We start from the raw sequence: 16,498 nt of genomic DNA, 5'->3' as shown, positions 1-16,498 counted from the left end.
GGAACTGTAAACTGGTCCAACTGTTCTGGAAATAAGTTTGGAATTTTGTTTGAAAAATTACTAAACTGTCATACTCAGTGATCTCATTGCTAGGCATATACCCCAAGAAAGTTAAAGACAGAAAGAAAGGTCTCTCATATACTAAAATAGTCATATTAGCATTTTTTGTGGTAGCAAAAATAAAAAAATAAAAAGAAAGCAAGTACCTGTCAATTTGGGAATAGCTGAACAAATTGTAATATGTGAATGTAATGAAATATTTGTTATGTTGAAAGAAATGGTGAATATAATGAAGAAATCAGAGAAACATGAGGAAGATGTATTAACTGATACAAATAAAGAACAAATTAAGAGTACAAGCTACACAGTGACTACAATAAGGTAAATAAAAACAACACTAGAAGGCAGCTGAACTCAAATGCAATGACCAGTTCTGGCTCCAGAGAACAGCTGAGGAAATACATACTTCCCTCCTTCTGGTGGGGAGGGAGGCTAAAGGAAGACAAAGGATGCTGAAGTGCTGACAGATAGGGTTGCTCTGTTGGTCAGTTTTGTTTAACTGTTTTTCCTTTGCTACAAAGGAGGGTTCTTGGGAGGGGGAATGGATGTGGTATAACCCCTGCCTCCACATACATACGTCATCAATAAAAGTTTTTTAAAAGGGAGACAGGGTAATAAAGCAAATATCCTGAGTGTTCACAAAATTTTGAGTAAAAAAAGACCTTGAGGATCATCTAATCTAAATGTTCAGATTGAAGAGGAAAATGGAGGCTCAGAGAGGTGAGCTGACTTACTCGATGTCCTATAATTAACAATTAGCTGAGCTGGGATTTCAACCCATGGGAATCCCTCTGCAGCTGGTTCTCAGATCTATTCACCCAGTGCTAACCTTTCGGCTGAACTCCAGTGGACATCTCTAATTCAGCATGCCCCAAACAGTTCTCATTATCTCATCCCCCTCCATTATCAACTCCCCTCTTATTTTGCAGGGACCACCATTCTCCCCCTCAGACTCACAACATGAGTGTCATTCTGGACTCTTCACTCACACTCACCCTATACACCCAATTTGTGACAAATTTTGTCCGTTCAGCCTTCACTACATCTCTCCTCTATGTCCCCTTCTCTCTACTCACACAGCTTCCCCAACATTGCTTCCATGTATAGACTGCTGAAATATTCTTCTGGTTGGTCTCCCTGCCTCAAGTCTGTCTTCCCACCAATCTCTTGTCCACTCAGCTACCAGAGTGATCTTAAAATTTAGGTTTGACCATGACAGCCCCTACTCAAATTCCAATGGCTTCTTACCTCCAGGATCATATATAAAAATGCTGTGGTTTTTAAAGTTGTTCACAATCGGGCCTTTTCCTATTTTTTCAGTCTTCCTGTATTTTACTTTCCTCAATATACTTTCTAGCCCAGCACCACTGGCCTCTTCACTCTAACTACTGACTCTGTGCCTTTTCATTGGCCATCCCCCATGACTGTAATGCTCTCCCCCTCATCAACTCTACCTCTTCTGTTCCCTCAAGACTCAACTCAAGTTCTACCTTCTGCTGGAGGTCTTTCGTAGTCTGCCCCTAGGCCCTCCACTACTAGTTTATCTTCCCTCCACAATTACCTTTTATTTCCAGTGTGCCTATCTTGAAAGCATGTTTTGTTTTGTTTTTTTTACATTTTGCCTCCCCCATCAGAATGTGAGCTCCTTGATGGCAGGGACCATTTTTTGGTTTCTTTGTATCCCCAGCTTTGAGCAGTGCCTGTCATACAGCATTTAACAAATGTTTGTTGGCTGTTGACAAAATAAATACAAAATAATCAAAGGATGGTGGCCAAGGGAACATTAGCAACTAAGGGAATCAGGAAAGCCTTCTTGTCAGAGGTCACATTGGAGATGAGGAGGGAACGAGGGATTCTAAGAGGCAGGAGATGTATTACCATCTGGAGGAACAGTAAATGGGTCAGTTTGGCTGGAATGCAGCATATGTACAGGGAAATCATGTATAATCAGCCTGAAAAGCTAATTTGGAATGGAATATGAAGGGTTTTAGTTGCCAAATAGAAGTATTCTTCTCCCAGAGAGAAGAGGGAGCCACTGAAGCCTCCTGGGAAGAGAAGTGACATGGTCAGACCTGAGCTTTAGGAATATAAATTTGGCAACTGTGTGTTGAGGATAGACTGAAGAGGGAAGTCACTGAAAGTTGGGGGACCAATTAAGAAGCTATTGTAACAGTCCAAGTAAGAGGTGATAAAGGCATGAACTATGGTACTCATGTTTAAGGGAGACAGAGATACAGTGAGGTATGGAGGCAGAACTGACAAAATTTCTTAGATACTGGAGGTGGAGAGGGTATGAGAGAAGAAAGAATAAAGGATGATGCTTGAGATTACAAGAACCTTGACAACAGATATAGGCAAGCCTGGAGGAAGGGCAGGTATAGAATGGAAAAGAAATTCTGTTCTGGACATATTAAGTTGCAAACACTGATGGAATGTCCAGGTAGAGTAGCCTAGGAAGCAGCTTGTAATGTGGAGCTGAGGTTCAGGAGATATATTAGTGATGACTAACACAGGAGCTGGCCCTTCATAAATGCTTGTTGAACTGAATTGTTGATTAGAGAGATATGGGAATCCCCTAAAGTGAACACTAATGCTTGAACCTTGGGGAGCTGATGAGATCAACAAAGGATGGAGTATAAAGAGGTTTCTGCCCATCAAAGGCAATAAACCAAGCAAACGTCAATGTCTGGATACAAAAGTCTCCTTTGGTCCTATGTGCAATCCCAGGTGTTCATCCTCTACTGGACAGGTAACTGATAACCACTGACATTTGTTGTTAGGCTATTATGTGTCCCAACTGCTCTAAGGCACTGCCTGGTATTTATTCCTTAGTCACAAAGTAATTCTGATGAGCATCTTGTTTTAGAAATCAAAAGGAAGGCTGCCAATAAAATTTCAAGCTTTTACAATTAAAACAAAATTGGGAAAGAATAACCACTGATAACCCTTTAAACCCCTAGCCATAAGTGAAGCTTTCACATAAATGTGATAAGGAGAGAGAAAAAGAGACAGAGAAAGTCCACCATTTACTTTACATACAGAGATTTGATGAACTGAGTTTAATGCTTCCAAGGAGAGAATGCTGCAACCTCTGAAGCACAAATGAAGGACAGATCTCCCAGTAGAGAGGCTGGGCAGAGAAGACATATGTGAAAGTACAATAGAACTGTAAGCCACAGTGAGAGCTATTTTCTTTTCCCCAGTAAGTCACCTTCTTGAGAGAGATGGACATTTCTCCCTTGCCTCTAGTCAGTTCCACAGGCTTCAGCCATGAAGTGAACATCTGGTAGTGTGAATGTTCAGCATGGCCCACTGGAACCTTCAGGATCTACTCTAGCTGCTCAGGGAGGGTTCAGTGGGAAGGGTGTTTTCTAGGTCTTGCTGTAACATCAGGGTCAATTGTGCAACTGTGCCTGCCTCTTTCTTGCGTTGCAATGGAGTGAGCCTAGGACTCTTCCAAAGACTTAGTTAAGCCTGGTCCTGGTTCTCCCACTGACTCATTGCTTTTTCTGCCTCTCAGCTTATCCATGCAAAATGGAAGTTTAAATATATTTCTAAGGTCTCTTTCAGCTGTGACATTCTGTAATTCCACAAGGAAAAATCTTTAATATTAGCAAGAACTTATTACACTAATAACAGTAAAAGGGGAGGGATAACTAAAGAAACAGATGGCCCAGAGGCCTGTGAAAGAACACACACAGGCATGTAAGAGGGCACCACAAACACCCACAAAGAGAAGCACAAGGAATGTTAATGAATGGACAGTACCGATTACTAAGCTAGTCACTGGCTAAATTCCTGCTGCTTTATGGACTCCTAAAGAAAATGTTTTAATTTGTGAGAACCACCTTGTCTATTCTTTTGACTTTACTCCTTTACTGCTGCTGTTCTTAGAAGTTTTTCACTACTAACAAAAGTTAAATTTCCCCAACACTATGTTGCTGCCACCAGTGACTATGACTTCTTCTCTCCAGCTTCAGTTTCCATAAAGTAACTACTTCAACTCAGATTTAATGGAAGGAAGAAACATAAAGACACATTAAGTTCATGTTCCAGATGGGAAAATTGGGGCCACGGGAAGGCAATGACTTGTCTGAGATTATACAGATACTGGCAGTGTGGTGTAATGGAAAGATGGATTTGAATCCCACTCACCTTCCTTAAGGAATTCTATACAAGTTACTTAACCCTTGTCTGGACATTAGTTTCTTCTATCTTTTGTTGCTGTTGTAGTTGAGTTGCTTCAGTTCTGTCTGACTCTCTGTGACCCTACTTAGGGTTTTTTTTGGCAAAGATACTAGAGTGGTTTGTCATTTCTTTCTCTAGCTCATTTTACAGATGAGGAACTGAGGCAAAAAGAGTTAAGTTATTTGCCCCAGGGTCACACAGCCAGTAAATGTCTAAGGCTGGATTTAAACTCAAGTCCTCCTGAATCCAGGGCCAATACTCTATCTACTGTGCCACCTAGCCGATCATATCTTTTTATCTATAAAATGGGAATAACACATATACTACTTAATCTCACACTGCTGTTGTGAGAAAAGTATTCCGTGAGCCTTAGGGTACTGTAGAAATGGGAGGAATTCTTTATAGTAAGTAGCAGAGACAAGATTCAAATTTCAGGTCTTCTAATTCCTCAACTAATAATCTTTCCATTATATGACCCTGCCTACTCAAGTTGTTGTTTGTCCTTCAATCTGGAAGAGGACCAATGATATCACAAGGGTGATGTCTTGACTTTTGAGTGAACTGAATTTAAGTGAAGCAGAGCTGCGCAAAGTCATCAGAGTCCAGATAACTGCCAATGGCTCAGCACCCCGCCTACCCAATTCCTCTAGCTAGCCCCTAATGAGATATAGATCTCCTGAAAAATCTCTCTTCTGGGCATTAGGAATACTGTTGTCTTTTGGTTCTCCTCTTGCCTGTCTCACTACTCTTCTGTCTTTGCTGAATTATGAGCCGCATCATAGCCCCTAACAGTGTGTGTGCCCCAAAGCTCCATCCTGGGTTCTCTTCTCTACACACTCCCCCTCAGTGATTTCTTCTGCTCCCATGGGTTTAGTAATCATCTCTACAGCAATGCCATCCAGAGCAATATATCTGGTCAAACTGGCCTCCTTGCTCTTTCTGAACTTTTGTGCTGGTCACCTCCCATACCTAGAATCCACCCCCTCCCCCACCCTGCTCAGAACCCACATTTCCCTGAAATAGTTGGAGCGCCAGCTCCTCCAGGAAGCCTTCCTTGATGTCTCCAGGCAGTAGTATCTCCCCTCCCAATTCACTTAGTCTTTATTTTGCATACACTTCTATATCGTGTCCCTGACAAAATGTAAGCTCTGCTCTTTGTCTTTGTATCTTGAGCGCTCAGCACAGTGCCTGGGACATGGCAGGAGCTCAATAGATGCTGTCTATTTGTCTGATTGATTGGGCTTGGGCCAATCAGCCTGGGTACTATGTGTCTAACCCTCGGCTGTCACAAGAGCTTAGAGAAAATACATTTGAATCTCACTGTTCTCTCCTCGGCCAGGGAAGGGCTGAGGCTCACCACTAGGCTCGCTGGGAATCCCTTTAGGCAGCAGTCAAATAGAATCAGTCTCAGGAGAGCTAATCAGTTGCTATTTTAACTTTTTTTTCTCCTAGAAAGTCCCTAGAGAAACTTACAGAACATTCACAGAGGTGCCCCAAGTGATACACTAATTCCCATTAGTGATAATTCCTCTTCCCCCAAAATAAAACTAAGTTATCATATTAAGTAAAATTATGTGCAACACTTTTCCAATTACTGAGAAATGGAAATTTCAGTAAGAAATTAAATAGAAAAAAAGTTCTAAAAGGTCAGGGAGAAGACAACTATGCCTGCTTCAGGAAGCTGTCTGCTTTTCAGAAGTACATAGCACCACTCCAACAGGGCTGGAAGGACACTGGAATTTAAATTCTAAGATCATGATGCAAGTGATTGGTTCTGATGCAAATGTCTTTGCAGATCTAACAGCACATTAGTCCCAGAAGGCCTTGAATAAAAAGTATGGCTCCACAGATAACAGGGCAATTAAACTCTATCTTCCTCTGAACCAAAGCATTAAATAGAAATTAGTCTTTCCTGAAGCTGGCTTTGGATGAAGCCCATAAGATGGCTGTAAAACTCAAAAGTAACATAAAGTTGATGGTAAAGAGCAGGCACACATGGTGTGTGGGGAGGGTAGAGAGAAGAACTGCCATTTCAGTAACCATCCTCCTGTGTATCATGTAGTATGAATGCATCCTAGTACTACTGAATGAGAAAAATCTGGGCCCTAGAAATGCAACTGCAGAAAGAAACAAGGAGAAACTAGGTTCTCTAAGTGTGACTCACCTGTTCTGTCCTAAATAGAACCTCTCTTTCTACTGTGTCCCTCACGCCTTCTGTCCATTAAAGTATTTATCCTCCCATCTTTCTCCTCCTCATTTCACCCTACAAATGCCCCTTCCATCCTCCTTGCCTCATCCCAGCCTACATAACACTTCTACATTCATCTCCTTATTCCACTCCACTCCAAATATACCTTTACTTCTTCTTTATTGCAGTAAGCTCCTTGAGGTCAGACACTGCTTTAGCTTCTCCTTCTATTTTCTGCAGAGAGCTGGGCTGGCAGTAAACATGTAAATGTTTGTTGACTGACTTGCTGACTGCCCTTCACAACATCTCCTTTTGCTTTCCCTTTCCTTTCTATCCTACACAAAATCTCTCCTGCTACCCTGTCTTCAATTCTATTATACACAAAAAATCTTTCTTTGAATCCTTTCCCTTTATTCCTATATAATATACTTCAATTAAACTTAGTAAATATTATTGGATGTGAAGTCCTGTGCTAGGTATTTTTTCACCATTATTCACCTAATATTTAATGAATGCCTAATAAATGAAAGGCATTGTAGGGAATGCAAAGATAAAGAAAACACAGTCTCTGTTGTCAAGGAACTTATGGTATAGGAGAAGAGATGATTAGCAAAGTGATAATAATATAATGTGATAAGTGCTATCAGAAAGATGTCTCTGGGGCTTTAAAGGATGGGTAAGTGGGAGGACAGTAATGCCAACAAAAGGGTAATCACGAAGAGACATGGTAAATAGTAGATGGAGGGGAGTAGAAAAAGACGAAGAGGCTTCTTGTATGGTCCTAAAAAAGAAAAACATCTTCTCTCTGAGGATGAACTTAGCTATGTAAATAGAGACTCACCATCAGTAAGCTAACTATTGGGTGATGAATCCTTTGTTTACTTCAAGCCAAGAGACTAAGAAAAAATTTTTAAGGGCACTCAATCCTATGGAGCTCTCTTTTATTTCTACAGTGGTGGGGAAAAGGGCAGAAAGTACTAAGGATCAAACAGTTTTCAGACCATCTCTAACTTAACTATAGCTACTCCAAATACAAGATTTTAGTCCAATGACCAATGGACTGAAATACTATTAGAAGAACTGAACTGGATCAGTAATGACATTCTCTTGATAAAAAGCAAAAAGTAAGGTACAGCTATATGAAATGAGCGCTCATGGATTCTCCCTGGAGGGGAAACAAAAGTGCTGTAATCCAAGGAATCAGAAAACAGTTACATGGAACATGTGGTAATTTTGTCTTGGAGTGTTCATGACGAGCACAAGCAAAAGAACCACCATGAAGACAACTGAAGCTTGTGAAGCAAGAGCACAGAGACAAATTTTTCAAAGAACCTGACAAGATTTCCTAAATCAAGTCAATATATATCTTGCCATTAGTTATCTTCAATTCAAAGGCAGGGATGATGGTGAAAAGTTGGTTGGAAAATGTGGATTAGGATTGAGAAATAAAACTTGTAAACTACACCGAAAACTCATATTTATATATCATGAATACTTTATTTCAGAAAAGAGTCAGAAAATGCTGACATGATATGTAACAAACACATAAAATATGAAACTGGCCATATCCCTAATGGACAGGAAATGACTGGTTCCTGATGTGGGAATCATATAAGAATCAGCTGAGTGTAGTTTACAGACCCAAAAGAACAAAGATAAAAATCAATATCAAGCTGGAAGAAAGAATAAAGATGAGAAAGTGACACTGCAAACAAGGGGACAAGCTAAAACTTGACTTATTGATATGAGCTGTCACTGCTGGAATAAAAATGGGTACTAGAAAAAAGCACATAATGAATTTGATCATCATCAGCTTCTGCAAAAGTCTCAGCTCAATTCTCTTCAAACATTTCACCAAAGATGTGAAGGCTCAGTGAGTAGTACAAAACTAGAAGGTACTGACAGAAACAGGTTCCAGTATACTCACAACTGAATTCCCCATAAAATACAATTCCCCTAAATAGATGAACAAACCAGCATAAAAGAATTGTGATAGGGCATGAAACCTAAACTTTCATAGTAAACTATTTGTTAAAAGAGAAAGAACAGATGCAAGCTTTAGAAGTTAGTACCAATATTACCAATGCCTTTTATCTGAGCTTTATTGCTTAACCATGTGTTGATCTTTAGCTTTCTTCATATCTGTTGTTCTTTATGGCAAATGTAGAGATTAAAGTATCTGTCCTTGTTCATTAGCCTTCCATGTTCTTGGGTACAGATGAGAGAGCAAGAAAGACAGCTGTGGCTGATGGTTTTATAGTACCCACAGAAGCACTGGCAAAAGTAAGTCTGTTTCAGACATCGCACAATAGACAGATTTTACCCCTTTGTCCTTGAATAAATGTAATGCGTAAATCACAGGATCAGCTGCAATCAACTGGAAGAAGTGGTAGGAAATACATACTTTGCCAGCTGCAAATAGTGCCCAGGTTTTTGTTTTTCTCCCTCTCAGTAAGTACCCTCTAAATCTTTGTTTGACAGGGAAAGGTTTTGTCCTTGGCACAGGAGGCTGTGTCTTTGCCTTAGAACACAGCACCTGGAACAACAACTCTCTGAGGCAGGGAAGTCCTTCATTTCTGAAATGGGAAAGCTCTCTGGACCGAGAGGTCAAGGTATATGCTTTTCTTGGAACAAAATGACCTCCATCAACCTTCTTTTCTCCTTCACCAAACATTATGTGAACTAGTGTTTCTCAGTGCTTCTGGTTCGGTGAGGTCTCAGAAAAAAAACTTTTGATTTTCTTTGTTAGAAGCAATACTGAGGCTACTGTGGGGGGATAGAAAAAAGATAGCAGAAAAAAGCCAGGAAGTTGCCAGAGATCTCCCCAGTTTCCCTCAGAAACAATGTTAAACCAAGCCTCTAAATGGGTTCTGAGCAACAGAACCTAGAAAAAGATGGAGTGAAACAATTGTCAAGCCTTAAGATAACTTGGAGGGACTTCAGGGAAGGTCTGTATCACTTGGGTAGAAGAGGAGCACAGCCTACGGCAGCCCAGCACAGATGGTATTCAGACAAGCCAGTAGGAGGCTCTTAGCCACAGCACAGATCAGCAACTGAGGCTCCATGGTTCTGGCTCAGCAGGCCAGCTATGAGGCCTCCAGCCCCAGCACCAAAGGCAAATTGCCAGCCCCAGAAACCAGAGCACAATAGGCCAGACCACCAGTAGGCAAGCTGCCAGCACTTGAAGCCCCAGTGAAGGAGGCCAGTGACCAAGCCCTTGGCCTCCAGCAAAAGAATTTTGGTACAGTGCCACCTGTGCCCCAGGAGCAGAGCTCAACTTTAAAAACCACAAAATAGGCTAAAAAAATAAGCAAGAAACAGAAAAGAGCCCTGACCATAGAAAGTTAGTATGATGACAGGGAAGATCAACACACAAACTCAGAAGAGCACAATGTCAAAATGCCTACATGCAAAACCTCAGCTCAAAAAGGATTTTAAAAATCAGAGAGGCAGAAGAAAAATTGGGAACAGAAATGAGAGTTATGCAAGAAGATTATGAAAAAAGAGTCAACAGCTTGGAAAAGGAAGGACAAAAATTGACTGAATAAAACAATTCCTCAAAAAATATAATTCGCCAAATGGAAAAAAAAAAATCCACTGAAGAAAACAATTCCTTAAAAAGCAGAATTGGCCAAATGGAAAACGAGGTACAAAAACTAACTGAAGAAAATAATCCCTTAAGAATTAGAATTGGGGAAGTGGAAGCTAATGATTCTATGAGACATCAAGAATCAGTCCAACAAAATTAAAATAATGAAAAAATAGAAGAAAATGTAAAACACCTCATTACAAAACAAATGACCTGGAAAATAGATCCAGGAGGATAATTTAAGAATTGTTGGACTAAAAGCCATGATAAAGTCATGATAAAAAAAAGAGCCTGGACAGCATCTTTCAAGAAATTATCAAGAAAACTGATCTGATATCCTAGAACCAGAGGGTAAAATAGTCATTGAAAGAATCCACTGATCACCTCCTGAAAGAGATTGCAAAATGAAAACTCTGAGAAATATTGCAGCCAAATTTCAGGATTATCAGGTTAAGGAGAAAATACTGTGAGCAGCCAGAAAGAAACAATTCAAATACCAAGGAGTCACAGTCAGGATTACACAGGATTTAGCAGCTTCTACATTACAGGACCAGAGGGCTTGGAATATGACATTCTGGAAGGCAAAGGAACTTGGATTACAACCAAGAAGCAACAGTTTAAGAAGTGCTAAAGGGATTGTGAGTGGAAAAAGTTTAAGAAGCCCTGTCATAGACAATGAAGTAATGTTAATACTAAATATAGATGCACCAAGTGACATAGCATTAAATTCCTAGATGAGAAGTTAATGAGTTATAGGAAGAAATAGACTATACTAGTGGGGGACCTTAACCTCCCCCTCTCGGAACTAGATAAATCTAACCACAAAATAAACAAGAAAGAAGTTAAGGAGGTGAATAGAATATTAGAAAATTTAGATATGATAGACCTCTGGAGAAAACTGAATGAGGGTAGAAAGGAATATACCTTTTTCTCATTGATACATGGCATCTACACAAAACCTGACCATATATTATGGCATAACAACCTCACAAAAATGTAGAAATATTAAATGCATACTTTTCAGATCATGATGCAATAAAAATGATGTGTAATAAAGGGTCATGGAAATATAGGAAAAAAATGGAAACTAAATAACCTAATTCTAAAGAATGATTGAGTCAAACAACAAATCATTGAAACAATCAATAATTTCATCAAAGAGAATGAAAACAGTGAGAAAACACACCAAAATTTATGGTATAAAGCCAAAATAGTACTTGGGGAAATTTTATATCTCTAAATGCTTACATGAATAAAATAGAGAAAAAAGAGATCAATGAATTGGGCATGCAACTAAAAAAGCTAGAAAAAGAACAAGCTAAAAATCCCCAATTAAATACCAAATTAGAAATTCTAAAGATGAAAGGAGAGATTAATAAATTTGAAACTAAACTGAAATAAAATAAAACTAAGAGCTGGTTTTATTAAAAAAAAAACCAATAAAATAGGTAAGCCTTTGGTAAATTTGATTAAAAAAAAAAAAGAAAACCAAATTACCAGTATTAAAAATGAAAAGGAGGGGGTGGAGCCAAGATGGTGGCTGGAAAGCTGGGACTTGCTTAAGCTCTCCCCCAAATCTCTCCAAACACCTGTAAAAAATGGCTCTGAACAAATTCTAGAGCTGCGGAACCCACAAAATGGCAGAGGGAAGCAGGTCTCCAGTCCAGGATGCCCTGGATGGTCGCTGGGAAAGGTCTATTGCATGGTGCTGGAAGTGGAGCGCAGCCCAGCATGGGCCACACCAGGACAGACCAGACTAGGAGTCAGCCAGAGCAGGCCTTAGGGCCATGAATCATTGAGCTGTGGCAGTTACCTGACTTCTCAACTCACAAACGCCAAAGACCACAGAGCAGGTTAGTGGGAAAACTGCTAGACTGGGTTAGAAAGTGGTCCGGCCCCAGCCCTGGGGGTGGCGGAGGTGGTACGGTGGTAGTGGCAGCAGCAGCAGGAAGTGCCTGCAGCTGCTTCCAGAGCTCCAGTGTCAGCTGCTTCTGGAGTCCCTGGATCACATGGTGGGAAGAATCAAGCGGTGGACCAGAGTAGGAGTGCAGGGCTTGCTGTGCCGTGCTCGGATCTGGGTCACAATCCTGGTTGGTGGTTCTTGGCGGGGGGGGGGGGGGGAGCACTGCTTTGGCAGATCTTGCAGTGACAGTGGAGTAGAAGTAGCTCTGAAAACAGCAGTGCAGCCCCTCAAGCTTGGGACAAAACACTCTCTACTCTACAAGCAGTCATACCCTGACAAAAAGCTCAAAGGCCAAGCAGTTGGCTGGGAACATGGCCAGGAAGCGAAAAAGGACACAGACTCACACTCAGACTCAGACTCTAGAATCTTTTTTTGGTGACAAAGAAGATCAAAACATACAGCCAGAAGAAGTCAACAAAGTCAAAGAGCCCACATCAAAAGCCTTCAAGAAAAGTATGAATTGGTCTCAGGCCATGGAAGAGCTCAAAAAAGATTTGGAAAAACAAGTAAGAGAAGTAGAGGAAAAACTGGGAAGAGAAATGAGAGAGATGCAAGAAAACCATGAAAAACAAGTCAACAACTTGCTAAAGGAGACCCCAAAAAATACTGAAGAAAATAACACCTTAAAAAATAGACTAATCCAAATGGCAAAGGAGCTCCAAAAAGCCAATGAGGAGAAGAATGCCTTGAAAGGCAGAATTAGCCAAATGGAAAAGGAGGTCCAAAAGACCACTGAAGAAAATACCACCTTAAAAATTAGACTGGAGCAAGTGGAAGCTAGTGACTTTATGAGAAATCAAGATATTATAAAACAGAACCAATGAATACTGATAGAAGTAATACAGAGAATAAGTTTTCAGAATTTATTCATCTCAAAGCTTGTTCTGTTGAATGTTTTTAAAGAAAGGATTTCATATATTGAAGGTAAACATTTATTTTTTCTCAAAGGACACAAATTTTAAGAATAAAATAATGTACTCCATTGGTCATCTCATTCAGGCTGAAAAATAAGACCTGAGAGGCAAAGCTAAAAGAACTAGGTTATCAAGCCATATGAGTTGAGCAGTGAGACCACGTATATACTGCTATACAAATGGATGCTGAAGAACAGATGTTCAGAGGCTAGAAGACAGGGACTTAAGTTGATACAAAGGAAATTTTCAGTTATATATTAGAAAGAATTTTCTGACTTCAAGGTTCCCAAATAAAAAAGAGATTGAGGTGAGTGGGTAGAGTTGTAATTTCATTGGTGTAGGGAATTTTGAACAAAAAAACCCCTTTCCCCATGACAGATTGCCTACTAGTGCACAAATCAGTCTGAGAGAGTTGCTTGGGGTGTCAAGAATTAAGCCATCTGTGAAGGGTCACATAATCAGGATATGTCAGAGGCATAATTGAACCTAGCTCTTCCTGACTCTGGCCAGTTCTCAATATACTATAACTCAAAGCCTCTCACTGAGATCAGGATTCAGAAAACATATCCTATTGCCAGGTTCTGCTGTAGATGAGTTGGAAGGAGAAAAAGAAAACTGAGGAAGGGAAAAAGGAGGAAGATGACAAAGAGAAGGTAGACAGGAAAAAGGGAGAAAAGAGGAGAGGAGGAGGGAAGGAAAAAGAGAGGGATAAGAGGGAACAAAGAATAAAGAAGAGAGGGAGAGGGAGGGAGGTAGGCAGAAGAAAGGGTGGGAGGAGGGAGGCAAAAGAAAAGAGGGGAGGGGGAGAGGAAAAAGAGAGGATTGTGGAAGGGAGGGTGGAAGAGGTAGAAGAAGCAACTCATCTACAGAGAACTTTAAGGTTTATAGTGTGCTTTCTTCACAAAAACCCTATGCAAAATAGTTAAAGGATTACATTTTACAATAGAGGTATAGCTGATTTTTAAACTAATTTTTAATTAAATTTTATTTTTTTAATTGTCAAGCACTTATTTTTGTTCCCTCCCCCACAAAAGAAAATCAAAGCTTTGCAAAACTTAAGTATAATAAAGCAAAACAAATGCCCAAGGCAGTTAAAGCCCCCATCTAAAGGTCAGGGCTCCTACAGTCCTATGCTCTTGGGAAGGCAATGTAGGAATTCTTTAGGGCCAGCCCTAAAGAATAGTAGCCTGAAAATCTTTTATAAATCTGTTGTGTGCTATTTTACTAAGGACTCACCGACTTCTGGTCAATTTTTATTCTGATTTATTCTGATTCCACTAGCACCCTATTTCTTAGTATCTATGCCCAATAAGAAATCATACTTGGATGTGAGTGATGTTTCCCTATTTCCTTTCTCTATAGCTCTCAGGCATAGATGTTCAGGGCTTATATATTTCCTCTTCCATTGATGAAGCCCATAGCTCCTCTGTGCCCTTGTGGACTAACTTTATGTATGAGCTGCTGAGACTGAAAAAAGAAATTCAGGCCCTGGTAGCCAGCCCTGGTTTGGTCTTCACACAACTAATCCACATTTACCAGGCCAGTACTTGAAGCCTTCTCAACTTGGCTCACGAGCTCCACTAAAGCTTGTATTATGCTGGCAAAGCACATGCAAACCCCGTCGTCTACATGCCACACTGAGGAATCATACAAGATCATTAAGTAGAGGGAACAGAAGAAATCTGGATTTGAATAAGGAGAAAATGCAGAAAAACACTCTCCTCTCCTGACTCCTTGGGAAAAAAAAAACCACATGATGCTGCCTCAGGAATGAGGTGACTTGAGGATAAAGAGTTGAAGGCTTTGCCTGAAACACCCCCTCAGCTCTCTAGCTCTTTGTCTCCAAAAGGCAACAGCAACAGTAGATCTTCCCTTTGGAAAAATTAAACCTCATTCTTCAGGCTGCACTTGGGACTTTCTTTTGTAGCTCAAATAAAAACCCTCTTGGTCATAAGTTGTTGGGAAGGAAAACACTGCATGACTTTTTAACGAAGTCATATGTATCATCTATCACAGAGAGATAAAAACAAAGGACAAAAAAGTCCCCCTGTTCTTTAAGGAATGATCTTCTGCTGAATGACTCTGGCTTACCTCTCTCCGCCTTGAAGCCCAACAGCTTTGCTTGATCTTCCAAACCACAGCAGCCACAAGCAGCAAAGAGAGGAAACAACTAAAGGAAAGAAAGCATCAGGTTATTAACCTTGTCCAGAGTAGTGCAGAAGCAGAATCACAGACTCTGAAGCCATTTAATGCAGCCCCTTCCTGACTCTGCCAGGACTCCACACAAACACTGTCCCCTACAAAGGGTGTCTTCCCTCCATTTTCCCCAGGAAGATGTGGCCACTTTACAGCTCCACTTCTTAAAGTGTCAGGAAGCATGCAGGGCAAAGCAAGGAAAGGTTTTGGAAAGGGCAGATTCCTAGCCTTAGCACAACATAGCCTTCTCCATGGAAGAAAGCAATATTGGAAGAAGGACTCTAACTCCCCAACCCTACTTTCGGCAAAATGGCCAGTAATAACTTAGATGAAAGAAGAAACATTTGGAGAAAAGTGTGGTAAATAAATAGGTGATACTGTCAACAGTAAATGTGAAAAATTATAGTAACAGAAAACACCTTTTAAAGCAACAATGAGTGATAACGGAAAGAAATGGTAACTTAAGGTTTAGTAAATATAGAAAAAAAATAAGGGCACAAATCACACAGAGATTAATTTTTACACAGAAAATGCACTTTTAGTTTTCTTAAGCTGTGAGGCAACAATTCTCTCAAAGCCATAAAACCATAAAATTCGGACCAAGACTCTGCTCTCTCAGCTGCATCCAGGGCACATGATGGTTCTAACAGCTAGTGGGGCAGTCAAGGACAAAGCAAAGCACAATGTTCACTTCTGCTGAAGGATGCAAGAAAGACTGACCCTATTGAAAGAAGCTAACTTACCTTAAAGCAAAAGTAAACCTGGCATTTTATGTGTTTTTTTGGAAAGCAATTGAAATAGTTTTAAGGCTAGCATTTATGGTTATTCGTTCTTAAAAGACAGCACAGTACATTGGCAGATTCACTGAATCCCCAGATAACACTCAGTTTCCTGTCAATACAAATGCACACCTGACATTGGTTTTCTTGGAGAGGAGTCAGATGTGCATGGAACCATTCTAACCCAATTCTCCTTGTGTCAAATGGCATAGGTTTGTGACATGAGGAAGGGAAGGGACTTGTGGCTTGAGAAAATAACTTTTTTTGTCCAGAGTTACTTACCTGGATGGGGATGAGGTCTATGCACATTGACTTCATCAGCACCTACGCCTTAACTGTTGGAAAATTTAGCCCAAGCAGAATGGAAAACAGCCACTTGTTAATTACATCTCTACTCTAAGGCATGGGCTTATGTCTTCTACTAAAAGACCATGACTTGTATGACTTATGAGGCATATGATCTCTATATTTAGGACTTGGGTTTGAATTCTGATTCTGCTACTTATTACCAATGTGACCCTGGGCAAGTCAAGCAACTTCACTGGCCTTAGGTTTCTTGTCTGTAAAATGAGTGTAGATCATGTGACTTCTGAGACTCTTTCTCACTCTACTTCATATGCA

At 40.4% G+C, this 16,498-nt stretch overlaps 1 protein-coding gene across 1 annotated transcript in view; it reads right to left on the bottom strand.

Moving 5' to 3' along the window:
- Positions 1–16,498, bottom strand: part of ATRN (attractin) — a 243,133-nt gene that overhangs the window by 20,069 nt on the left and 206,566 nt on the right. Inside the window, exon 26 of the mRNA XM_036764167.1 lies at positions 14,994–15,072. Within this exon, the coding sequence (XP_036620062.1) occupies positions 14,994–15,072 (79 nt within the window). The remainder of the gene's footprint in view (positions 1–14,993; positions 15,073–16,498) is intronic.

The sequence above is a fragment of the Trichosurus vulpecula genome, chromosome 6 (genome assembly GCF_011100635.1).
Source record: "Trichosurus vulpecula isolate mTriVul1 chromosome 6, mTriVul1.pri, whole genome shotgun sequence".
NCBI lineage: Eukaryota > Metazoa > Chordata > Mammalia > Diprotodontia > Phalangeridae > Trichosurus > Trichosurus vulpecula.
Note: the sequence above shows the minus strand (reverse complement) of the source record. Positions and strands in the feature narration are given on the sequence as shown.